Source organism: Anolis sagrei, chromosome 2 (assembly GCF_037176765.1).
Source record: "Anolis sagrei isolate rAnoSag1 chromosome 2, rAnoSag1.mat, whole genome shotgun sequence".
NCBI classification, from domain to species: Eukaryota; Metazoa; Chordata; class Lepidosauria; order Squamata; family Dactyloidae; genus Anolis; species Anolis sagrei.
Genome location: NC_090022.1, coordinates 71,175,796 through 71,202,793, shown reverse-complemented (window position 1 = coordinate 71,202,793; position 26,998 = coordinate 71,175,796). Strand labels below are relative to the sequence as shown.

Here is a 26,998-nt window from a genome sequence, read left to right as displayed (position 1 = left end):
TCTATCACAGTATTGTTTCTGGTTAAATGTTTAACCAGAAGTTTAAAAGGTTTTAACTGCAAATTTGTATATCTTATTTCTTGTGATTTGTTCTTTTGTAAGTGGGTGAGTGGTACCCCCAGAAGGTGTAGTTAGTACAATATATTCTAATGATTAAGGCTGTTGGGGAAAATGCTTGTTTCTGCTTTTGGGCCTCACTATCTACCGAATGTACACCAAAGGTATTGGCTTTAATTTCAGAATAAATTTTCTTAATGTATTTTGTAGAAAGTTTGGCATCTTCCCTCTGACACTGTGTGAGCTTTTATAGAGCCAGGGAATAAGGATTTAACAAATTTGTTTTCTTCTGGTAGAGTAGATCAGCTACTGTCCATCTGATGCCCTTTGGTTAATTCAACTCAGGGGGGAAATGTGAAAAGCACAACATGTACTGAATTTCTACACTATTTTTGTGTTTTGACTACACTAAATACTCCAGTTCAAAATGCTAGCACATAATTTATGAAAAAAAATATTCAAGCGTGTTTTAGGAAGACCATGTTTGTTATGATTTACTACTTCCCAAATATTGTTTCCCCTAATCCAGACCTTTATATCCGAACAATTTTTGCCATGTACCTCTAAAGGAGAATCATGATTATTTTGTTTTCTTTTAAAAGGACAAGAAGAAAGCTTTGGGTTACTAAATGTCATTAATTACTGTGATGTAAATAAAAAATGTACTCAAATTGTGGCCTATGACAAAAAGCATGACCACAAATAACACATTAATATTTATTTTAAAATTGAAGAAATACCACCAAGTTGAAATTCAGGGTGACACTGTTTTGAAGTTTTCATTCTAAAGACTATAATGTTAGCAAAGAAAAAAATGGACAGTAAGTCTTATTGTGCTCAGTTAACCTCTTGTGTAAAGATTTACATCGTAATGCAAATTGAAATTATTTTAAAGGTATTTTAATCATATTTCTATATATGCTGACCTTACATTTTAGATATAGTGTGTAATTGAAATTTATTTGGGTTTTGAGACATCTAAATAATTGTCAGTCTGATAATGTGAAAAATATATCCTTATATTTCATTATTAATACCATTAGTACTTCCATTATCAAAGTTACACCAAAAAAAACCACAAGGCAGTCCTAATGGATCGCATCATTTTCTGGCATTCTGTTTCTAAAAACATTTCCCTATCTGCAGAAAAGGAGCAGCATCAATCAATACAAAAAGTACACCACAGATCAAAAATAAAATAACACAGTAACAGCCATGCAAAATTAAGTGCAGTACAAACATTGTTAATGCAACTGAAAGTTACTCCTGCATATGTAACTTTTTGATGATGCCAGATGGAGGAATTCAGAAAGTCCATTTGCCCTTACACTTTCCCCAGACAGACAGGTTTTCCCCACTCCCACAGACATTCAGCATCTCCTAGAGCTCCTAAGGCAGACTGGTTGCCAGCAGGCTCTGTTCCTGCAGCTGCCCCCAGAAAGCAAAAGGCATCCTTCTGGGCCTCAATCAGTGCAATAAAACCACAAGGAGAGGGATAATGATAAAGTGCAAGAGCCAAGTATTAAGTTATGGCTGAAGGGGCCAAATCATCTAGTGAACTGGATTAATCAAAAGTACATTGGAGCATCCAGGTTTGTAGGTCTTTACAGAAAATGGACAGGGTGGGAGCGAAATGAATCCCCCTGGGGAGAGAGTTCCAGAGGCGGGGGGCCACCACCGAGAAGGCCCTCTCTCTCATCCCCACCACCTGCGCTTGTGATGGAGGTGGACATGAAAGAAGGGCCTCCCCAGCAGAGGTTCATAGGGGAAGATGCGATCGCGGAGATAGGCTCGGCCCGAACCATTTAGGGCTTTGTAGGTAATAACCTGCACCTTGAATTGGGACTGGAAATTTATCGTCAGCCAGTGGAGCTGTTTTAATAGGGGATTTTCTGCTTCCTATAATTTGCTCCAGTTAGCAACCTGGCTGCCATCCTTTGCAACAGATCTTTCTCTTCCCGTGTGCTTCAGAGGCAAAGCTCTCCATTAATCAAGCATTTCCTTCACCCCACATGAAGGAAGAAACTAGTTCCTTGTCCCAGTTCCATGTTGCCTCAAAGAATTGGCAAGCTATCAATAAGTTGGCCAAAGCTTCTGCCTTCATGGTAGATGCTAATTTCAAGTACCATATGTGCAGTTTGCTTTCCCAGCCATATCTGCTGCAATAAAGTGCCACATTTGAATAAAATTTGGAGTGTTGGTACCAAAACTAATGTCAGTTTGGCCACCAATTTGAGATGGAACTGGGACAAAGAAAATGAAATTATTGATTGTGGAGAGACCTGCCTTTGAAGTGCATGGGAAGAGCAAGATATGTTACTTTCCTGCAGATGGGGAAATATTTTAGAAACAAAATGCTAGAAAATGATTTGGTCTATTAGGATTGTATATGTTTTATCTTTTAAAAAAAGGTTTAAAATGTTTCATAAAGCTTTCAATGAGGTATTACAAACAAACAGAACTTTCAGTTCTTGTGGGTTTTTTCGGGCTATATGGCCATGTTCTAGAGGCATTTCTCCTGACGTTTCGCCTGCATCTATGGCAAGCATCCTCAGAGGTGAGGATGCTTGCCATAGATGCAGGCGAAACGTCAGGAGAAATGCCTCTAGAACATGGCCATATAGCCCGAAAAAACCCACAAGAACTGAGTGATTCCAGCCATGAAAGCCTTCGACAATACATTAAACAGAACTTTATTACGGTCACGGACCAGTGTAAGGAGAGTGGGGTACAGTCGCATAAAAGCATTATACATTGAGTTATTGGTTGAAACTAAAGATAAATTGGGGAAAAAACCTTTCTTTCTGTGCCTAAAAAGGAAGAGAATAAATCCTTGAGATTTATTCTTCCATCCATATACTCGTAGAACCAAGTTCAGACAGCAAGAATTCTGACTCTTCAGGTCTAACTGGGATCCTCCAAGATAACAACCTAAACAGCAGCAGACCTAGGGGTTCAATAAGGGAATGATTCCCTCTACAAGCAAATAGAATTACTAGTGTGAACACACTTTTTACATTTTGTAGACTTGGTCTGATGCCAGGGTGTGCAGGACTATGAGCTGAGGCTTCATGATCAACTTGCTTATGAATCCTTCCAATTACTTTGTTCAATCTCATATGTTCAACTGAGGCATAAGATATCAATGTATGCTTCAGGCTATAAAACATTCTCCTTAGCTGTATGAATCTGTTTGAAAAAGCCAAGCAATGCCCTCGAGCATAAATAACTTTTGTTCTTTTATCTTCACAGCATTTATCTAGTAGGCATAGTGTACAACAGAGCACATCACAGGTGAGATGAGCTACTGAAGCATTAATTATTTTAAAGAATCATGTATAGTTGCCTTGAATTAAATAATTTGGGATAGGAGTCTGATTTTGTGAGATTTGTCCCCCATTTTCTAATACCAAGGGTTTTCACAGTTTAAGGATACAGTTTAAGAGAATAAACCTCTTATGAACACAGTATTTAATAGCTGACACAGTATTTAATAGATTATATTCTAATAGAAGAACAATAGCCTTCATTTTAACTACATTTAAGAGTGCATCTCTCTGAAATATGAGTACAGAAAATAAAGCTCTTTTCTTTTCCCAAACCAGGTCGATACAATCCGCCCACGCCATGGAGAAGCATGCCGTCTGCCAGTACCTCACCACTTCTTTCTCAGTCTAAAGAGCTTTACTTATAATACAATAGGGGAGGATGCAGATGTGTTCTTTTTTCTTTATGATGTTCGAGAAGGCAAGCAAATCAGGTAACTCAAAGGCAGATTCCTGCTTTTCAGAACATGACTTCATTTATAAAAATGTTAATACTTACAGATCTCCAGTGAGGTCTTGAAATCCAAGGTTTTTTTGTGAACTTTCTGCCAAAGAATGATAGCAGGAGTTGGTAGAGTGCAGCCTGTGGACTATGTACAACCCACCCACCCTGCAAGGCTGTTTTTAGACCCCAGCCAAACTCCTGCACCCATCCCCATAAATAAATTATACTATAAGAAATTTAAAACATATTGGGGGAAGGGTATAGTTACTGTGGCCCTCCAAAGTTGTCTGTGCAACACTTCCAGACCTTGCCTGTTGCCCTCTCCTAATTTCTGCATTTTCTAACTATGGAGTGATCTCTTTAGAAACATTTTAGAGCTGAAAGGTGTATGTTTGAACATTCAGAAGCTCATTTGAAAAACCACACTCACAGGTAAACATTCCCCCTTTTTTCAAAGGTGAATTGGCTTCAATTATGTTTCTGAATTCTGGGCATGGAGAGAACATGTGGAACTGCTGATGGCGTTGGACGGCAATTTCCAGCATTCCATACTGCTGGTTATTCTGGCCAGGGATCATGGGAGTTACCATCCAACAACATCTAATATCACATTTTCCACATCCCTGCTGCAGCATTTGCTTTTAACAATATAACAGGAATTCTTTTGAAGTGCCTGATTCCCATCAGACCTTCAGTACCTCGGACAGTTCTGTTCAGCCTACTTTAAATTCTTATTTAGCAATAAATGACCCTACTTAGGAATGATAATCTTGTCCTTCTACTGAAAGAGATTGAGCAACAAGGTCTTTAAACAGGAATTCCTAAAATACATTTTAAATTTATAAAGTAGCTGATAAGGTATTGCATTTTAAGAGAATATTAACTAATATAGTAATGGTGGAAAGCTACTGTCCTATTTCAGCATTCAATTCTAGAAACAGAATTGTTTATTCAGTTCTTGTGGGTTTTTTCGGGCTATATGGCCATGTTCTAGAGGCATTTCTCCTGACGTTTCGCCTGCATCTATGGCAGGCATCCTCAGAGGGTGAGGTCTGGAGCTGGGAAAAAGGGGGTTTATATATCTGTGGAAAGACCAGGGTGAGACAAAAGGCTTTTGTAAGATGGGCTAGGTGTGAATCTTTTCAATTGACCACCTTGATTAGCATACAATGGGCTGACTGTGCCTGGAGCAAACTCTTAATGAAAGGTGATTAGATGTCCCTGCCTGTTTTTCTCTCTGTTGTTTTAATTTTAGAATTTTTTAAAACTGGTAGCCAGATTTTGTTCATTTTCATGGTTTCTTCCTTTCTGTTGAAATTGTCCACATGTTTGTGGATTTCAATGGCTTCTCTGTGTAGCCTGACATGGTGGTTGTGAGAGTGGTCCAGCATTTTTGTGTTCTCAAATAAAATGCTGTGTCCAGGTTGGTTCATCAGGTGCTCTGCTATGGCTGATTTCTCTGGTTGGAGTAGTCTGCAGTGCCTTTCATGTTCCTGGATTCTTGTTTGGGCGCTGCGTTTGGTGGTCCCTATGTAGACTTGTCCACAGCTGCATGGTACACGGTAGACTCCTGCAGAGGTGAGAGGATCCCTCTTGTCCTTTGCTGAACGTAGCATTTGTTGGATTTTCTTGGTGGGTTTGTAGATTGTTTGTATGTTGTGTTTCCTCATCAGCTTCCCTATGCGGTCAGTGGTTCCCTTGATGTATGGCAGGGACACTTTTCCTCTGGGTGGATCTTCATCTTTACTCTTGTGGCTTGTTCTTGGTCTTGCAGCTCTTCTGATGTCTGAGGTGGAGTATCCATTGGCCTGTAGAGCCCAGTTGAGGTGGTTCAGTTCATCTTGGAGGAGGTGGGGTTCACAGATTCTTTTTGCACGGTCTGCCAAGGCTTTGATGGTGCTTCTTTTTTGACTTGGGTGATGGTTGGAGTTTTTATGTAGATATCTATCTGTGTGTGTGGGTTTTCTGTAGACGGTGTGACCCAATTGTTGATCTGGTTTGCGGATGACTAGGACATCTAGAAAAGGCAGTCTTCCTTCCTTTTCTTTTTCCATAGTGAACTGGATGTTAGGGTGGATGCTGTTAAGATGTTCCAGGAACCTGTTGAGTTCTTCTTCTCCATGGCTCCAAATGGTGAAAGTGTCATCCACATATCTGAACCATATAGTGGGCTTTTTGGTTGCTGTTTCAAGAGCTTGTTTTTCGAATTGTTCCATGTAGAAGTTAGCTATGACTGGGCTGAGAGGGCTCCCCATAGCTACTCCATCTTTCTGTTCGTAGAATTCATTGTCCCACTGAAAATAGCTGGTGGTGAGGCAATGGTGAAACAGCGCCGTGATGTCTTCTGGGAACCTCTGGTTGATGAGTGCCATGGTGTCTGCAACTGGGACCATGGTAAATAGAGACACCACATCGAAGCTGATCAGTTTGTCATTTGTATTTAGCTTGAGATTGCTGATTTTTTCAATGAAGTGGGCTGAGTCCTTGATGTAGTGTGTTGTGAGCCCAATGTGGCTTTGTAACTGTGCAGCAAGAAATTTGGCTAAGTCATATGTGGGGGACCCAATGGCGCTCACGATTGGTCTGAGTGGGGTGGAGTCCTTGTGGATTTTGGGGAGTCCATAAAGCCTGGGTGGAAGGGCTTCCGATTTACATAGCTGCTGTCGTATGTCGAAGTTGATGGAGGAGTTTTTAATTAGAGTGTTGGTTTTTCTGGTTATTTTGGAAGTTGGGTCTTGCTTAAGTTTTCTGTATATGGTAGGGTCCAGGAGTTTTCTGATCTTCTCCTTGTATTGCTCTGTATGCATGATGACTGTGGCATTCCCCTTGTCTGCTGGCAGAATGAGGATATCAGGATCTGAATTTAGGTCTCGAATGGCTTCTCTTTCCTTCCTAGTAATGTTACTGGAGGGGAGTTTTGCCTTTTTCAGGATCCTTGCTGCTTCCGCTCGTACTTCTTCTGCTTCTTCCTCTGGTAGGCGGTAAATTGCTGATTCGACATTGGCAATGATGTTTTCTACTGGGATCCTGGTGGAGGTTACAGCAAAGTTTCCTCCTTTCGCTAGTATGGATACTTGGTCTTCAGAGAGTTGTCTGTCTGTCAGGTTGATGATGGTCCGTGATGTATCCAGTTCTGGTTTCGGCTGTTGCTTTTGTCGTTTGTGGAATTTTTGTTTTTGTCTGTTGGTGTGGACAACCATATTCTTCTCCATTTTCCTGTAAGTGAGATTGTCTATTTTGTCCCAGTCCTGGGAATTCATCTTCTGGCTGATATTGATATGCAGATGCAGCAGTTCCTTGTCTGTGTTTGCGAGTTCTTTGCGGATGGTGTGGATTCTCTCTCTTAAGAGGTTGCGTTCCAGGACACACGGAAATTGGAGAAACTAAGGACCAGGAAAGCACATCTACTGTGCTCCCTGACTTTCCTTCTACGCTGCAGAGACACAGATACCATCCCACAATTTCTCGCAGCCAAAAGGACTTTCAAAACACCACAGGCTCATCGGATCTATGACCGCCTGGAACGCAACCTCTTAAGAGAGAGAATCCACACCATCCGCAAAGAACTCGCAAACACAGACAAGGAACTGCTGCACCTGCATATCAATATCAGCCAGAAGATGAATTCCCAGGACTGGGACAAAATAGACAATCTCACTTACAGGAAAATGGAGAAGAATATGGTTGTCCACACCAACAGACAAAAACAAAAATTCCACAAACGACAAAAGCAACAGCCGAAACCAGAACTGGATACATCACGGACCATCATCAACCTGACAGACAGACAACTCTCTGAAGACCAAGTATCCATACTAGCGAAAGGAGGAAACTTTGCTGTAACCTCCACCAGGATCCCAGTAGAAAACATCATTGCCAATGTCGAATCAGCAATTTACCGCCTACCAGAGGAAGAAGCAGAAGAAGTACGAGCGGAAGCAGCAAGGATCCTGAAAAAGGCAAAACTCCCCTCCAGTAACATTACTAGGAAGGAAAGAGAAGCCATTCGAGACCTAAATTCAGATCCTGATATCCTCATTCTGCCAGCAGACAAGGGGAATGCCACAGTCATCATGCATACAGAGCAATACAAGGAGAAGATCAGAAAACTCCTGGACCCTACCATATACAGAAAACTTAAGCAAGACCCAACTTCCAAAATAACCAGAAAAACCAACACTCTAATTAAAAACTCCTCCATCAACTTCGACATACGACAGCAGCTATGTAAATCGGAAGCCCTTCCACCCAGGCTTTATGGACTCCCCAAAATCCACAAGGACTCCACCCCACTCAGACCAATCGTGAGCGCCATTGGGTCCCCCACATATGACTTAGCCAAATTTCTTGCTGCACAGTTACAAAGCCACATTGGGCTCACAACACACTACATCAAGGACTCAGCCCACTTCATTGAAAAAATCAGCAATCTCAAGCTAAATACAAATGACAAACTGATCAGCTTCGATGTGGTGTCTCTATTTACCATGGTCCCAGTTGCAGACACCATGGCACTCATCAACCAGAGGTTCCCAGAAGACATCACGGCGCTGTTTCACCATTGCCTCACCACCAGCTATTTTCAGTGGGACAATGAATTCTACGAACAGAAAGATGGAGTAGCTATGGGGAGCCCTCTCAGCCCAGTCATAGCTAACTTCTACATGGAACAATTCGAAAAACAAGCTCTTGAAACAGCAACCAAAAAGCCCACTATATGGTTCAGATATGTGGATGACACTTTCACCATTTGGAGCCATGGAGAAGAAGAACTCAACAGGTTCCTGGAACATCTTAACAGCATCCACCCTAACATCCAGTTCACTATGGAAAAAGAAAAGGAAGGAAGACTGCCTTTTCTAGATGTCCTAGTCATCCGCAAACCAGATCAACAATTGGGTCACACCGTCTACAGAAAACCCACACACACAGATAGATATCTACATAAAAACTCCAACCATCACCCAAGTCAAAAAAGAAGCACCATCAAAGCCTTGGCAGACCGTGCAAAAAGAATCTGTGAACCCCACCTCCTCCAAGATGAACTGAACCACCTCAACTGGGCTCTACAGGCCAATGGATACTCCACCTCAGACATCAGAAGAGCTGCAAGACCAAGAACAAGCCACAAGAGTAAAGATGAAGATCCACCCAGAGGAAAAGTGTCCCTGCCATACATCAAGGGAACCACTGACCGCATAGGGAAGCTGATGAGGAAACACAACATACAAACAATCTACAAACCCACCAAGAAAATCCAACAAATGCTACGTTCAGCAAAGGACAAGAGGGATCCTCTCACCTCTGCAGGAGTCTACCGTGTACCATGCAGCTGTGGACAAGTCTACATAGGGACCACCAAACGCAGCGCCCAAACAAGAATCCAGGAACATGAAAGGCACTGCAGACTACTCCAACCAGAGAAATCAGCCATAGCAGAGCACCTGATGAACCAACCTGGACACAGCATTTTATTTGAGAACACAAAAATGCTGGACCACTCTCACAACCACCATGTCAGGCTACACAGAGAAGCCATTGAAATCCACAAACATGTGGACAATTTCAACAGAAAGGAAGAAACCATGAAAATGAACAAAATCTGGCTACCAGTTTTAAAAAATTCTAAAATTAAAACAACAGAGAGAAAAACAGGCAGGGACATCTAATCACCTTTCATTAAGAGTTTGCTCCAGGCACAGTCAGCCCATTGTATGCTAATCAAGGTGGTCAATTGAAAAGATTCACACCTAGCCCATCTTACAAAAGCCTTTTGTCTCACCCTGGTCTTTCCACAGATATATAAACCCCCTTTTTCCCAGCTCCAGACCTCACCCTCTGAGGATGCCTGCCATAGATGCAGGCGAAACGTCAGGAGAAATGCCTCTAGAACATGGCCATATAGCCCGAAAAAACCCACAAGAACTGAGTGATTCCGGCCATGAAAGCCTTCGACAATACATAGAATTGTTTATAACTAATCTTTTTATCTAGTGCACCCTGTGCTCCAGGAAACAACAACAAAATAAAAAAGGAGTTTTGAAATAAATTTGCTTTGAGATGCAACAGGGGAATATGTGATCAGGCATAACAGTTCAGTTCACAGCATTTTAAATATTAAAATATAGTACATCTGCTACAGGCACAGACATTAATATGACTCTCATAACTCCCTTTTTTGTTACATATGCCTTTAGCCATTTGGATAGAGTAAATTGAATTTAAACAATACAAACAATATATCATAGAAATATCTCCCAGAAGAGGAGATTGCAGAATCAATTGGTTCAAAAATTAGACATCAAAAATTAATTGTACCCGTACCCCTTCAAATGCTCATGAATAGAAAACCATGTTAACCTAGTGCCAAAGCAGTAATAATGTCAGAGTCAAATATGTGCGTGATTTCTAACTCAACATTTTTCATTTATTTTGCCTTTCAGTGAAAGGTTTCTGGTAAGGTTAAACAAAAATGGGGGACCCAAGAATCCAGAGAAGATTGATCGAATGTGTGCACTTTTTACAGTAAGTAATATCTTTCATTTTCTTAAAATGTATTGAACTTTTTTTGGATAGTGAGGTTTGGTTCAGAGGTTACTGCAAACTGTGCAGGGATTTCTTTTTTCTGTTATTAGGGTAAGAGTCTTAGTTTTAGATTACAGAGATCAAGGAGCCAAAACTTGTTTTTAGCTGCTTGTCTGCTTATATTTCCATGTATTCAGGACTCACCTGCTTAGTTAATTAGTATACAATCATTTTCATCGCACAACAACTTTTTGTGATGGAGCTGCAGCCTCATAATACAGTGCAAAAGCTGTCATTATGGTTTTATCTTAGTTTATAGATTGTGATTTATAAAAATAAATAAACATCTTGCCACTGTGGTTTCAGATCTTGATCTGGTGGCACCAAACAAATTCTGTATTGTTGGCAAATTTGGGTTCAGAACTTTTCTGCACTGCACATAACACTAAGACATGATTTACTTAGCTGAATTGGCATTTCTAATATAGCAGTAGCCAATAAAGAAAACTTCAAAGCTGTTCAAGGGAGTAATGCTACTATCCCAGGATGGCCTGGATAAATGAATGAGATGAGAGATGCTGTGTGATATAGTCCTAGGAATACAATCTCGGTATACTGGAATAGCCAAGAGGTTCCTTCAGTCATATTGGGGTCACTTTGTTCCCAATTGTTCAGTTCTTCAGAGGCTCGATGTACAAAGTGCAGTCAGTGGCAAAAGGGCACATGTCATGTCTGCCCTTTAAGCTAAATTGGATGCTTTTCTTCTGTCTGAACTGCTACACATGATGATGTTTGAAAATGGAGTCAGAGGAGGCTCGTTTTACTCCACAACATCACATGGTCTCGTTTTTTCCTGGGTAGTGAATGAAATACAACCTGTATTCCCCATGTCCACAGTGCCCTGGAAGATGCTATTCATAGTGGCTCTGTGACATTTGTTGTTTTCTACGCATTTTTTCCTGGCTACTTCATCCAAATCATAGTTAAAGCAAAATGTAGTTTAGTGCAATGTGGAAGCATGGCCGTCACAGCTGAGCTAAATAAACTATGTAACATCTTAAATCAAGCTGGTTGTAAGATTAAAATGTTATATAAAAACATGTTCTGTATTGAGAATGAGAATTATGTGTTAAATCTTTATGAAATGCTAGTCTTAGGTTTCATAATAAAGTAAAGGAACAGTAATACATTTAAAATTCGCTTTTAAACTTGGGTGGAGAAGTACTCTTTTTCCTGCTACATTTGTCTTCCATTTGGCATTGGTTGTGGACATTATTTCTAATGGAGCATGAAATTAGGATGGTCTTTTGATGTTCTGTATGTTTTTGTGGACAAACAGTGTTTGCAAATGTTCTAGTGAGTGAAATAATCACTTGGCCTATATTTAGTGTAGTCATGCTAAGAGGAGATGAAGATAAATGTGTTTTGGTTTAAATCTTCAATAAATGGATAAATATTGTATTTTGATATTTTGTGTACATTTTTCTTCTGCATTTCTTTTTTCTTCCTGGATGTATGTATGATTATTATTAGTTTACTGATTCCATTATCTGTGATGGAAATGTATTATTATGTTCCCAGTGGTGGCTACAAGCCACCTGTAGTGTCTTTACAATGGTTTTGATTTGCCTGTGAATATTTGGAAGCAGTACAGAGAACATATTTTATTTTGTTTCAAGACACATGCTATAATTCCTTTTGGTATGGTTTTGTAGTTTATTCTTATATAATTTTTTTATAGTTGTTTGATTTCTTATGTTTGACTACTAAGGCAATTGACCAATCACCGCTACTGCTACTAACATGCATGAGCTCTTCCATAGCAAAAAATATAGTCAAAAAGAGTGGAGAAAAGAAAGCAAACAAACATTCTTTTGAGAATCTAATTACATTTGCAGCAGTTGAACATATGTGAAATGCTGAATCCATAGATAAATTGTTCAGTTATTTTTTGTAAAAGATTAACATTTGTAGAAATTAAAGTTAGTTCATTTCTGTTTTCTATGGAATACTTGCTTATGATCTAAGAGCAGTTTTGGTGTCCTGTCTTTGATGAAAACAAGGTATATGGACTTGAAAGCAGTTCTTTTTCCATAATGACACAAAATTGTGGTATGGCCTATCTGCAGAGATCAAGGTCCTTGTCCCAGCCTTCAAGCTGCAATGTATTGCATTTGTTTGAACAAAGCTGTGGTTAGAATACCACAAATTCCGCTTGTGTTCTGATCCAATCTATTGAACCTGTCAAGTTCTATCCTCCCTCTCCAATTTAATTTCCATTATATTGGGCTTTGTTGTTAGTTAATGTGTTTTAGATTATTTCTTCAGTTACAGTGAATAATTTTCTAAGTGCTCATTACTTTATCAAAAGAGAAAGCCTGCACAGAAGTTTGAGGTCGGGTTCCAGGTTAATGTAATCACTTTCCTAGTCTCAAACCAGCTCCAGGCTTGGAAATCTCATCTGCCAATCCAGTTCCAAGATGCATTATAGTGTCAGGTAGATGTGCCTTTTGTTAGCATAAGGGACCATTAAATTCACATATGTAGTTTTCCCAGAGACATGCAACAATCTTATAGGAAGACAAGCTAAGTGGACATCAGAAGTGGGAAGGCTGTTGGCTGTTTTTCCTGTTTTTCTTTCAAAGATCTTGCCCCTTCTGCTCCAGCTGCACCAACTCCTATAGTTATTCAGTCATAATGTGCCAACAGGATTTCAGACTAAATAGTATGATAGTTTTGACATCTTTTTAACAATCATTACAATTCTAGAGCTGTTATAGAGATATACATTTCACTTATTTTATTCCTATATGTAAAAATAATTTCAGCTGTTTTATCCCTGCTGTGTTATAATATTAGGGTTTCCATGCAGTTTTTCATCAATCTTTAAAAATGACTATGTGCAATATATCCTCAAGGAAAAATGTTATTTTTGTTTCTATCTGATAATCTTCACATATGTATATGAATTTTTTGTGACACATTCATAGCCTTTTCTTCCTAAGTTCTAGATTTTCTAATGGAAATGATGTAGAAATTGATATTTATATTTTTCTTAATCTGCTAGGATCTCAGCAGCAAGGATATGAAAAAAGATTTATACATTGTTGCTCATGTAATCCGGCTAGGTACAGTATGCTTTATTGAATACATTTACTCAAAATTAAACCATAATACGTTTTGCATGTTAGACATGTCATCATTATTCTGTGGTTTCCATTTATTAATTATATCAATAATATTTTTGACTCTTCATTATGTCCTGAGCAACCAATGTTATTGTTTTGTTATTTGTTCTACTTTTTAATGTATTTTTTAAAATCAAAAACATTTAAAAAGAAATGTCAGCATAAAAGAGCATGAGTTCCTGTTGTTTACTAATTGTAATAATTAACTAGCATTTGGGATATACACTGCTATTAAGACATTTGGGGTAGACTGAGCCTTAGATATTGCTGCAGTTTGACTTCTGCAATAGGCCAGCATTCAATTAATAACTTAGTTACAGCTATATTAGGCCTCCTCAGTAGTTATGATTTTGGCTGGATATATTGGAAAACTGGATTAGAAAAATCTGTGATGTTAGTATGTGAAGATTTTCAAATTGCAACTTGGAATTCAATAGTTGGCCAGCATAGTTGGATCCTAAATGGGTTTTTTTTTGTTAGCATCTGTGAAGTTATTTCAGCTTGTGGGGACCCCATGAATGAGAGACCTCCAAATCACCTTATCAAAAACAGCTCTATTTAGGTCTTGGAGTGTCAGGGCTGTCACTTCCTTGATTGAGTCTATCCATCTCTAATGCAGTCTTACTTTTCTGCTGCTTTCTACCTTACCAAACATTATTGCCTTTTCTAGTGAGTCATGTTTTCTCGGTTTAGTCATCTTGACTCCTGTGTAGAGTTTGGGCTTGATTTGTTCCGGGACACATTGATTTATCATTTTAGCAGTCACTCCTCCAGCACCATATTTCAGATGAGTTTATTTTCTTTCTATCGGCTCTCTTTACTCCAGCATTCACAACCACACATGTAAATGGATATACAATGGCATAGACATTCTTAGTTTTGATATTCCATGATATATCTTTATACTGTGGGATCTTGCCTAGTTCCTTCATGCCAACCTTCCAAGTTGTAGTTGCCTTCTGATTTTTTTACTGCAGTCTCCATTCTGATTAATGACTGAACCAGAATATGAAAAATCTTGAACTACAGTGTTTTCATCCTATACCCTAATGTTATATAAATCAACGGTGTCATTATTTAAAGTTTCTTCATATTCATTTTTAAACCTGACTTTGGACTTTCTTCCTTGATTTTTTTTCAGTAATTGTTCCATATTTTTCTGCTACTAGTAGGATGGCATCAGCATATCTTAATATTTTTATTTTTCCTATTCATGTCTCCTCCAGTTCTAATCCTGCTTTATGTATGATGCATTCAAAATACAAGTTAAATAAAAAGGGTGATAAAATACAGGATTTACTGACCACTTTGCCAGATGGATACAATTCTGTTTGTCATATTATGTTCTGACAACATCCTGTTGTCCTGAGTATAGGTTACACATCAGGACAATCAGATGTTGTGGTACAACCATTTCGTTAAGTGTAATTCCTTTTTTAAATTTTTTTGGGGTATGATCTACACAATCCAAGGCTTTGTTATTATCTAAAAAACATAGGCTGTTTTTTCTTCTGAATTATTTGGTGAGCCCCATTATCCAGCATATGTTTGTAACATGATTCCAAGTGCCCCTTTCCTTTTGGAACCTCATTTGAGCATCTGAAAATTTTCAGTCCAAATATTTATTTATTTTTTGTAGAATTTTGAGCATCATGTTGCTTGTATGAAAAATTAATCTGATGGTCCTGTGGTTACCGCAATCCCTTGTACCCCTTTTTTGAGCATTGGAATGTATATAGAGCTTTTCCACATTGTGGGCCGTTCTTTTATTTTCCATATTTGTTGACAGATTTTAGTGAAAACTAGAATAGATCCTGTCTCTGTAGCTTGAAGCAGCCCCATCGGTGTTTTATTCCTTCCCAGTTATTTATTTCTCTTATGTTCTCTGAGTACAGCTTCCACTTCCACTTCATTTTCTAAAATTGTGGATTCATCTTCAAATGGTTCTCCTTGAATTATTCTTTCATTCCTTCTCTTTTTTCTGACTTCCAGTCATTTTTTACATTATGTTAAAATTCTATGAGGATGTGCTTTGGGCTGTGTGTTTGGTTTAGTTTTCTTTGCTGTTACTCTAATTTTTGATACTATTACATCATGGTCTGTCCCACAACCTGGTCTTGTTTTTGTAAAGGTGATGGTCCTTTTCTGCTTCCAGGGATGTAGTTTATTTGATTTCTCTATTGTTCATCATGTGATGTCCATGTATACCAGGCGTGGGCAAACTTTGGCCCTCCAGGTGTTTTGGATTAACTTCCATAATTCCTAACAGTCAGTAGGCTGTTAGGAATTGTGGAGGTTGAAGTCCAAAATACCCAGAGGGACAAAGTTTGCCCATGCCTGATGTATTACAATCACTACATTGATTGCTGAAAGAATGCAATTGTGATGAATAAGCATTTGGCTGCACAAATTCAGTCAGTTCCTCTCCTGTTTCATTTCTTGATTTTCAGCTAAATTTTCCTACAAACTTGGGTTCTGCTCCCCCCCCCCCCAGTTTTCCATGCCAATTTCCTGTTTAGTGTGCAATCAATTTCCAACTGAACTCTAACATAGAATCTTTTAATTTCATCTCCTTAATTGGAGTATAAACTTGATTTTGGTTACATTGATGGCTTCTTTTGAAGTCTTACTTCATGGATATTATTCAGTCAGATTTTGCATTAATATCCTTTGTCTGCTTTTGCTATATTTCTTCTCACTATTAATGCTACCCCGTTGCTCCTTAGATTTTCTCCTGAATGCATAATTATCTAACTCAAAATGTTCCACTTCTATCCACTTTAGCTTATGCATCCCAAGCATTGTAATATTTATAGATTCCATTTCTTGTTTTACTGTGCTGAGCTTCCCCTGATTTCTGCTCTTCACATTCTGGGTTCCTATATTATTTCATTGAGGTCCAGACATTCCTTTTTCTTCTGGGCATATAAACAGGTTAATGTTCTTTTAGCATGAGTAGCTGTTCAACATTGCCCTCTTTTGTATTCCAGTAGTTTGCTGAAGGCATTCCCAACCAGGGATTTTCATATTCTGGCACTATTTCTTGTTTTATTATGAAATGTTTCATCATAAAAGACATACTAAAGGGGTTTACATCTGCACAGGACAAACAAGTACTAGCTATGGTGTCACTGCCATTGTTTCTGAAAAATCCTTTACCAGTTTAAATCTATCCTGCTTATTTCAGCCCAGCAGATGAAAGAATTAAGATAACTAGGTGCAATCTGCATTAGCCTGGTATTTTTGACTAAAATAAATTTATGGAACTATCTTAAAGGACTTATTATTTGAAAAGATAAAAGAATAGCATTTTATAATTAGATTTTAAATATTATTTGGGGCTTTTTAATGATCCAAAGTATAATTTCTGAAGAATTGTCACAGACCTTTTTAGCATTTGGTTTGGTGCTGAATTGTCACTTTTAAAAGCAAAATTCTCCTTTATTTAAAAAGTTAACTGTATATCTTTATGTTGTACATGAAGTATAAATAGCTTGCTTTTAACTTACAGAAACAAAAGCTCTCTGAAATACAAGTTAGGGTTTTGAGATAGTTGAGTTGATAAAATTCTTCATTTATCATCTTATTTACTTATACGATAGAACAGCAATAAATACTCTTGACTTCTTTAGTGGCAAATTGCAAATATTGGTTAAAAGTGAGAAAATTAGAAATAATTTATTCATGAATTATATGTAAAACAAATGCTTTCCAAGTTGAGAATGGAAGCTGCATTGTAATGCTAGTATCTATTTGTTCTAGGTCGTATGTTGCTTAATGACTCAAGAAAGGGTCCATCTCATCTGCATTATCGGCGTCCATATGGTTGTGCAGTATTGAGTGTCATGGATGTAATTCCATCAATTTCTGAACTCAAGGAAGAAAAAGATTTTGTTCTTAAAGTTTACACGTAAGTAATTTATTGCACAAATAAATTAAAACTATATGAGTTGTTTATGCTAGGTTAGGAATCTTTTAAGATAGGTATATAAAATACAGTTCTTTGTGGTCTCAGTGACTCATGTGTCTGGGTTGTTTTGCACTGTACTGAATTTTTTAGAAGCTTAACTTCAAGACCCGACAAAATTATTTGGCAGGAATCCACCCACTGCTCAGTGCACACGACTGTGTGATATTTCCATATATTCTTTACATTTCTTTTTGTCTACAGCTGCTGCTGCATGCATTTAAGAATCTTTTCAGCTTTCTATTGAATGTAAAAAAAAAAACCAGTAACACCAGTTTTATGCCTTTATTTTTTCCTTTACTTTCCCTTACTTTCATCATACTTACTCTTGTCTTAATTTTCACCAGATACAAATCTCTCGGGCTATTACTAGCAACACAATTGGGACTTACCCCACATTAAAGTTTTCAATAGTCATGAAGATCTATTGACCTTGCATGTGGGTTCACCATTTCCACAGTAAAATAATAATAATAATAATAATAATAATAATAATAATAATAATAATTATTATTATTATTTGTAGACCACCCTATTTCCTTGAAGGGACTCAGGGTGGATTCCAACATATATGGCAAAAATTCAGTGCCAACGAGAAGAAAACATATAAACAAATTACATCAAAACAGAACACATCAAACAATATAAGTAGCCTAATTTTAAACTGAATGACAAACAAAATTAAACCAAAGACAAAACTTAACATAACTCAAACAGACATATTTTATTACAGGGTAAAACATCTAAAACTAATAGCTAAAATGTTATAGAGCAATGGAATGGTTTAACCAATAGGCTAAAATCAATTCCACTATCTAGACAAGATTTAACATATCTCGGCAGAGGTGTTTCGAGACATGTTAGGCTTCCTCATCTCCATACGCCAGAGTGCATACGTGGGTTTTTAGCAACTTTTTGAAGGCAAGGAGAGAGGGAGCAGTTTTTAATTCTTTTGGGAGGGAGTTTCAGAGATGGGGAGTGACCACAGAGAAGGCCCCCTCTCCAGTCCTCACCAGCCATGCCTGAGATGGGGATGGGACTGAGAGCAGGGCCTCCTCTGCAGATCTCAGTACTCTAGCCGGTTTGTATACAGAGATGCGGTTCTGCAAATAGTCTGGACCCAAACCGTTTAGGGCTTTATAGCTAACGGCCAGCACTTTGTATTTAGCACAGAAGCAGATCAACAGCCAGTGAAACTGCCACAGCATAGTAGTCCTCTCATGATATGATGCTCCAGTTAGTAACCTGGCTGCCAATCTTTGTACTATTTGTAACTTCCTAACTATCTTCAAAGGTAGCTACACATAGAAAGCATTGCAGTAATCCAAATGGGAAGTAACCAAGGCATGGACTAGCATGGCTAGATCTGGCATCTCAAGGTATGGGCACAGCTGGCACACAAATTATAGCTGTGTGAAAGCACTCCTGAACACCACCAACACCTGGGGTTCCAGGATCAGTGATAAGTCCAGGATCACACTCAGACTGTGAACCTGTGTCTTCAGGGGGAGTGTGACCCCATCCAGCATAGGCTGTAACCCCACATCCTGATCTTCCTTCCGATTGACCAGGAGTACCTCTGTTTTGTCTGGCTTTACCTTCAACTTATTAGCCCTCATCCAGGCCATCACTGATTACAGGCACTGGTTTAGGGGCTGGATGGTCTCCAGATCAATTTAAATATTTGCCCTCCCTCCAGACAAACAGATACTGTTTATCAATTTTCCCAGCTAGCTCTCTTCTCCAGATGCAATTGGTCCTAAACTGAATCCTCTCTCTCCATTGGAGTATGTGCCACTTTGTACTAATTAGTTAATTTGGATGGCCAAGTCATAAACATATCAAAACCTTCCAATAGTGATCACAGAAAAGATAGTCAAATGGATGAAGGTGTAACTGATGCCTCCAGTAGTGATGCCTTTGCGGTGTACAATCAACCACTACTTACGCCTATGTCAAGAAAGATTGAGATTACTTACAATGTTCATGAAGTGGATTGTGGCTGTTTATTAAAGCACCCAATGCCATATTCTATTGTTATAAATGCTGTCCAAAGAAAATAAAGAAAAATGCCATTAGATTCCAGTAGGTGCAGAAATACATAGATGTAGTGCAGTGGGCAGAATGTTTTACTTCAGTACAACACTGAACTCCAGGTTGCAAATATGTCCATAATTTTAATTGGAAATAACTGATGCCCTTTCTAGTCAAACAGCCAGATGACTATAGATCAGTGGTTCCCAACCTTTTGTCCTCCAATTATTTTGGACTTTAACTTCCAGAAATCCCAGTCATCATACCAGTTGTTAGGAATTGTGGGAGTCCAAAACACCTGAAGGACCAAAGTTTAGGAACCACTGCTATAAATGTACTTATCTGATGGGTCAAAACATCTGGAAAGCATCATTCAGATTTTGAAGTAGAACACATTCCAAAAGACTTGTCATTTGAAGAAGTCTGTTTATTTAATTCAGGTATCAAACTCAAGCTTTATCACAATCAATAGATGCATATGAAGGAGATAACATGGAAGTAGTGCCTCAGGCTTTTAATCTGCTCAACCTGAACAATCTTATCACCAGCCTGTCTTTCTCTTACTGAACCTACATTTCAAGCATATTTTGTTTTGAAGTGCACTTCCATACAGTCTAAGTGCTCTTACTTTTGAAAAAGCAAAGAGAATATTCTAAGAAGTGCCTTTTACTCCCAGACAATATCATCCATCTCAGTTCCTCACTGCAAGCATGCTCATTCAAAGACAAACCATCCCACTTAATGATGCAATATTGGATTCTTAGATTCTCAGTATCATTAGTTGAGGTTGGTACCATAGAATGTGTGTTGCTTACTGTATTGAGAAAATTATCTTCCTCTCCTGCTCTGCACCTGGAGAAGCTTGATGAATTATATTTTTGTTGTGTGCATTCAAATTGTTTCTGACTTATGGTGACCCTAAGGCAAACTTACCTCAAGGTTTGCTTGACAAGATTTCTTCAGAGTAATTTTGCCTTTGCCTTCCTGTGAGACTGAAAGAGTATGACTTGGCAATGTTCACTCTGTGGATTTCCATTACTCAGCAGGCATTTAAATCCTGCCCTCCTGTTAAATTATATTCTCTATTGGAAGATCGAGTAATAGAGCAAATTCTGATTTTCCACAACTAGAATGGTCACTATGATGGCTTTCACAGTCTTGCTTATTTAATACCAGGGCACAAAAGCCAACTAGAGCATACCTTCCTCTCTCAGAAGGTCTGGATGTCTAGTGATGATATATTGATGATATATTGCAACCTGCTCAGTGGAGTGCCTTAATATGCTCTACAAAAGTGGCAATGACAGATTTGTATTTTTCCAGTTGCATATGTAGATGACTGCATTATGCACCACTACCAGTCCCATGTGGAGCGAGATCTTCATATCAGTGGCTTGTAGTTACATTCATCTGTAGAAATCTTTGGACCATTCAATTGCTAGTACTTTATTTTGTCAAACAATTTAGGTCACCACAGGCAGTAGCATTGCTAAGTTGTCGGTCTGTTTATATAGCTTTAACAGCTTTTATTTGTTTGTTTTCTTAATCAATATGGGGATGAACATAGTCTGGAAACTGAAGTTTTTGAGAGGCATGCCTTGCTTCGTGATACCCTAATATGATTTTTCTCTATACCACATTTAGAAGAAAATCATTTTCTAGTCTCTGAGATTCCATCTCAAGATTTCATTCTGTTAAGAATCAACATCACCTAGGATTTCTTGTTTTGAGTTAGCTGGTATGCGTACCAGACATAAACTTCAAACCTACTTATTTAATATTTTCCTTTCTGTTATAAAGTTGACACTTTTTGAATTTATGATTTTATACACTTTTGGCTTTAAAGATTTGTATGCTGAGCAATGGGGTGGCAAGAAGATGGCAATTGACACATTTCTCAGTATATTGTATGACTTCAGAACCTTCTTTAAATAGCCTTGTTTTTAGCACATGACCTAGTGAGGTTTGTACATATAGTAACCCAGTGAAATAAAATCTTATTTTCACTTTACTGGAAATAACATCATTCCCAGTCTAGATATTCTCCTCCCCCACCCCCCGATAATGAGCAATTTCCACCTGCCGTTGGAGATTATTCTCACTACTATGAAAGTGCTTTAATGTTCCTTTGATGGGACGTAAATAGTGCCAAACTCATCAGAGGTTTTCTGATGTATGTCAAAAGCCCTTTGTCTGGCCCAGAAATTGACTCAAAAGCAGTGGCAGCTTCGATTGTCTTCTGCACAAGATATAAGAGATATTAAGGGTACGATTTACTATTATAGGTGCAGGAACTGATCTTCATGCATCACTACAGATGGGCTGTTTGAGTTCAAAGCAATATTACTTTTAACACATCCTGCAATATCTGAAGCATGTACTATGGTGTAAGACTAAAGAAGGGAAAGTAGAGGGGGGGGGAGTGGCATATAAATAATAACATGACCAAGGAAAACTGCAGGAGATACTGCAATCACTCTGATGAGTGGTGAAGCTAACAATGAGTGAAATTACCTTTGGCTGTGGTCCTGCAGCTGTTCTGTAATGGTTTTATCTATAGCAGTGGTTCCCAACCTTTGGTCCTCCAGATATTTTGGACTTCAACTCCCAGAAATCCCAGCCAGCTTACCAACTGTTAAGAACTGGGGGAGCGTCAACATTCATCAGAACTATTTCAGTATCTACTGCAGCTTTCCTTGATCATCAGACAATGATAATCATATATGAGTAGGAAAGCAAACAAAGTGGGCCATAGTACTAAATAAAATTATACTGATGTAGTTTGTACTCTTATGATTTATGTGTATCCTCTGCATTATTTATGTGTATCCTCTGCATATTAAAATATATCAAATTGTGTTATATTCATCTTGCATTTTTGACCATACTGTTTTTAAAATATTAGTCAAAAGTAATAACAAATGCATTATTGACTAACAGGTCTTTTAAAACACAAGGCATCACTTTTATTTTATTTTAAACTTATTTCACTTTTGAGCCTTTAACTGTGCTTCTCAAAGTTTACATAACAGAAACAAAGCCGACACTATTAAATAAAAAGGGTGATTAAACGCCCTGAAAAATATATTAAAAACTATTAAAAAGTAAGCAGAATAAGAAAGTTTTCACTACTTCAGTTCCAGAAACAGACTGTTTTCTGCAAACCTCTTTGAAAACATTCTAGAGGAGGTTTCTGTTTATGACAGTATCAAATAAAACAACTCATCTGAAATTATCTAGGGTTGGATCTTAAAAGTAATCTGTTTATTGTCTCCTCTGATTGTTGATGGCTTTCAAAGGTCTCAGGGAGTTTTTCTTATTTTTGCTGCTCAGTGTAGAGATGTAAGGGATTTAAAGTGGGATAAGCAAGGCTCTTCTCTCAATCCCACCTCCATCTCAAGTTTGATTGGTGAAAATGAGAGAAAAGGCCTTCGTTCTCAGTGGCTGTCCCTCGACTCTGGAACCCCTTGCCCAGGAAAGCCAGAATGGCCCCCTCCCTGCTGTCCTTCCAGTGGCAGGCTAAAACCTTTTTATTTCATCAGGCTTTTAAAGATGAAGGTGTTTAAGATCAATTCAGGGGGTGCAGACTTCCGAATTCAGACTGACAGAGTTTTGGAGCACAATTCTCCTGGCCTCATGATCGTGTTAAAAAACAAAGTATGGATCGTCAATGTTGCAATCCCAGGCAACAGCAGGATTGAAGAGAAACAACTGGAAAAGCTGACACAATATGAGGATTTAAAGATCGAACTGCAAAGACTCTGGCACAAGCAAGTAAAGGTGGTCCCAGTGGTGATCAGCAAACTGGGTGCAGTGCCTAAACACAATCGGCACTAACAAAATTACCATCTTCCAGCTACAAAAGGCCACGTTACTGGGATTTGCACACATTATTCGCCAATACATCACACAATCCTAGACACTTAAGAAGTGTCTGACATGTGATCCAATACAACAGCCAGCAGAGTGATTATGATGGCACACCGGGAAGATCTAATGAGAAACTAAATGTGTCTGGCTATTTCCCCAGTGACCATCGGTATGCCCTAAATTACTTTAATACCCCCAAAAATGATACTCTACAGACAAGACTAAATTAACCAAATTGAGTTTACTAAACAAACAAGATGAATTACAACAATGTATAAAGGTGAAGATTGATTATGATGGTATAACTCTGAGGTAACAACTATAATTTCTATGAGGTAAATACTCTATAAACTCTGGGGCATGTACTATCTATTCTATATAACATTCACTATAAACTATATTCTATGGGGCATGTATATCTGAACTATCTATCTATAAGGCATGTATTATTTATGAACTATCTATCTATAACTATCTATCTATAAGCTTTGGAAAATATATGTACTGTCTATGAACTATCTGTCTATAGGCAAATATAAACTATCTATCTATGAAACGTATAAAATCTATAAACTTTGGCAAATATGTGATAAGGATGGCCTGTACGGACTGCAAGCCAGACCAGACACTCTTCTGGCAACTATCTATAAACTATGATCAAAAGGAATGGAGTCAAAAAGTCTTTCACCAGGCTCTGAGGCAGAATGGGCTGAACCAAAGAGCTCGGCCTATAGGGGGAGCCTAAGCTCCTACTCTAAACTTGGCAAACTGGAACAGTCCAACAGGCAAACAGGGAAATGCTAGACCGAGACTTCACAGTGATTTTGTCTGCCGTGGATTCATCTTGTTGTGTTTAAAATAATATGTTCTACCATTAATCTATGAACCCTTTAATGTAAATATTTGATATGGATCATAAAAAGCTGTCAAAAAAATTCAACAGTTAAAAATAGAAGTCTAAAACATGAATTTGTAATCATTTCCAGAAAAGTACCATACTCATAGACATACCAACCTAGCCTCACCTTGACTTGCCACCATTTGCTTCCCTGCCACAAATCTTCTGATATGCTAGATTCAGGATCTTTTCTCATTTATTTAGAGGATTTATACTGCAGTGTAAAGTATATGAAAAGGATTTCTTGCTTGTTTCTTACTGTTGCCAAATGGTGCTAGGAGACCTTGCCAAACGTCCTGGGACATCTGTTCCTAGTGAGCGTATTTGTGGATTAGCATTCATAATCACTATGAGCACTCTGTGTGTATCCCAGAAGCTAATGAAGCTTGATTGTTTATTGGAAAAGAAACTATACACATTTAGTCTGTCTTTGCATGATGAATTGCAACTCCTTGTTTGAGATGGGTGAGTGAATCAGAGGGTTCATACTTGTAGAGCCAATCATTCATCTAGTGCAGGGTTTTCGGTTAATTTGCATCAGAGCCCAGTCTCAGTTTTTGCTCTTGTCAGCTATGGAATCATGTATGTTATTGTTGTCCTTTTAAGGTCACAAATTAGAGAATAAAAGGGAACACTATGTATAACCAATACAGAAACGTTTTCGTATAAGGAATAATTTTGTGTCCACCAAAACACATGAGGCTCATACCTCATTTCATACTGCTGATAGATTGATTATTGATAGGCAGTTGTTAAAAGCAGAACCAATTTAGGACATAGAGTAAATATATGAAAGCAAGTTTCTAACATATGGCACAGATGTTCTACATGAAAACAGCCCTAACCATATTTGTATTTCTTCTCTAATTTTACTTTTCCTAAATAGAGTCACATGGAGTTCTCTTTTTCATTGTATTGTTTTTCATTAAAGTTATAAATAGCTGTGTTTTTTTTTCCTTTGGCGTTCAGTTGCATCTTATAAGAAAACAGGAAACATGTTCTTTACTTCTTTCAGGTGCAATAATGAAAACGAATGGTTCCAGATCCATGAAAACATCATTCGCAAGTCCAGCACCAAATATACAGCCCCAAGCTCAAATTATGGTAATATTCCATTTTCATATTTTGTAGCTGTATTAAAAACTTACATTTCCTGTATATCATAGAACCTTAATGAACAATGCAGCAGGAACAATTGATTCCCAGAATTAGTAGTGTAAAGGGCAGTTAATGGCAAATGGAGCAAGAAGTCAGATTGAGCAGAGCTACGCTGAAACATCCAAGATAATGAGTTCATGAGTTCAGATTTGGTGGCTGTGCAAAAGATGAGGTGTCTGAACTATACTACGCAATAGAAGTAGTCCTTTGAAATTCCTGCAATCATTCTTGGAGGATTTCAAACCTTATTAAGAAATCAATCTGTGGTTATAAATAAAATTATGTATTTAATTTAAACAATGAAATTTCATGTTAAACAAAATCAGCGAATGCACTTGAAATCTTAGCATTATTTTGTGCCATTTCTGAAATGCATGGATGTTTTTGTGATTATTTTCCATTATCTGCAAAAGTGGGAAAGTTGTGAATATAAATAAAAATAATTAACTCTATGCTTTTTTTTTCTCTAAGCATTTCTAGGTCATCTAGCACAATTCTATGGTCTCACTAATTTGTGCTGAATAGATTGCCAAGTTATGCTGAAACTATTGTTGGGAAGACTCTGGATACCTGTGTTTCTAATGATGTGGGTCATTTTGACTGTTCACTTTTTGAACAGAGCTGGAAAGAGCATTCAACCTGAAGATATTAATATCCATGGATATATCTATTGAAATAACAAGCCACTAAAATTGATGTTAATATGTTCAGGTTGATTTTTGTTGCAATTGTAAGGCTATATTCTCCTTAGATACTTGGCCATACTTACTACTGCTAAGGGTATTCTAGTTGGACAGATGGTCTTAATTACAATCTGACTGCTAACTGCCAGAATCCTCATGCCTTATCAATCTTTGCTAGTTTGTAGTAGTTCTGTCAAGATTAGTGTTACCATGTCAGTACTATAAAGAGTATCAACATTCAGTCTATGTTTATGATAAGGTTTCCCAAGAAATACTGTGGGCTATTGTTAATATATTGGGATTACCACAGTCAAAACCGATGAGTCAGTTTGGTTATCTGGCGTGATAACATCATGTCCACATGGACGATTCCTTTGAAGGCTTCCATGTTATCTTTCTCTGTTTTGTTCCTTCTCTTTTGTTTGCTTTTCAGATGCCAATTCAGTAAGTGTTGGTTCTCTTTCCAGCATCTACCTTCTAATTCAATAATTGTGGAGGCCTCTCAGACAAAAGGAAAACAATGATCTCATTATGTGTCTGTGGATAGTAGCAAGAATGACCTTATGGGTCACAGGCTTTATAAATTGGCTGTATGAACTGTTCCTTTCATGGATTAGAAGGCATAGAACATGTCAATAGTTTCTATTGTGCAAAGTAGCAGCTTTTTTCCTTACTTACCTGAAGATAAAAGAACATGACTGGAGTGAGCGTAGACAGCTATACGGTCACGCAGGTAGGGTGGTCCCAAACTGTTCAGGGCTTTGTAGGTAAGCACCTGCACCTTAAATTGGGCTCGGAAATTGGGCAGCCAGTGGAGCTTCTTAAACAGGAGGGTTGCCATATAATC

The 26,998-nt window shown here is 38.1% G+C and overlaps 1 protein-coding gene across 8 annotated transcripts in view; it reads left to right on the top strand.

Moving 5' to 3' along the window:
* The window catches only part of DOCK3 (dedicator of cytokinesis 3), a 217,072-nt gene that overhangs the window by 84,715 nt on the left and 105,359 nt on the right, over positions 1-26,998 (top strand). For all 8 annotated transcript variants that reach the window (XM_060765806.2, XM_060765801.2, XM_060765804.2 and 5 more), the window contains exons 8-13: positions 3,310-3,351; positions 3,663-3,817; positions 10,272-10,353; positions 13,421-13,481; positions 17,304-17,451; positions 25,326-25,414. In XM_060765806.2, coding sequence (XP_060621789.2) covers positions 3,310-3,351; positions 3,663-3,817; positions 10,272-10,353; positions 13,421-13,481; positions 17,304-17,451; positions 25,326-25,414 — 577 coding nt within the window. The remainder of the gene's footprint in view (positions 1-3,309; positions 3,352-3,662; positions 3,818-10,271; positions 10,354-13,420; positions 13,482-17,303; positions 17,452-25,325; positions 25,415-26,998) is intronic.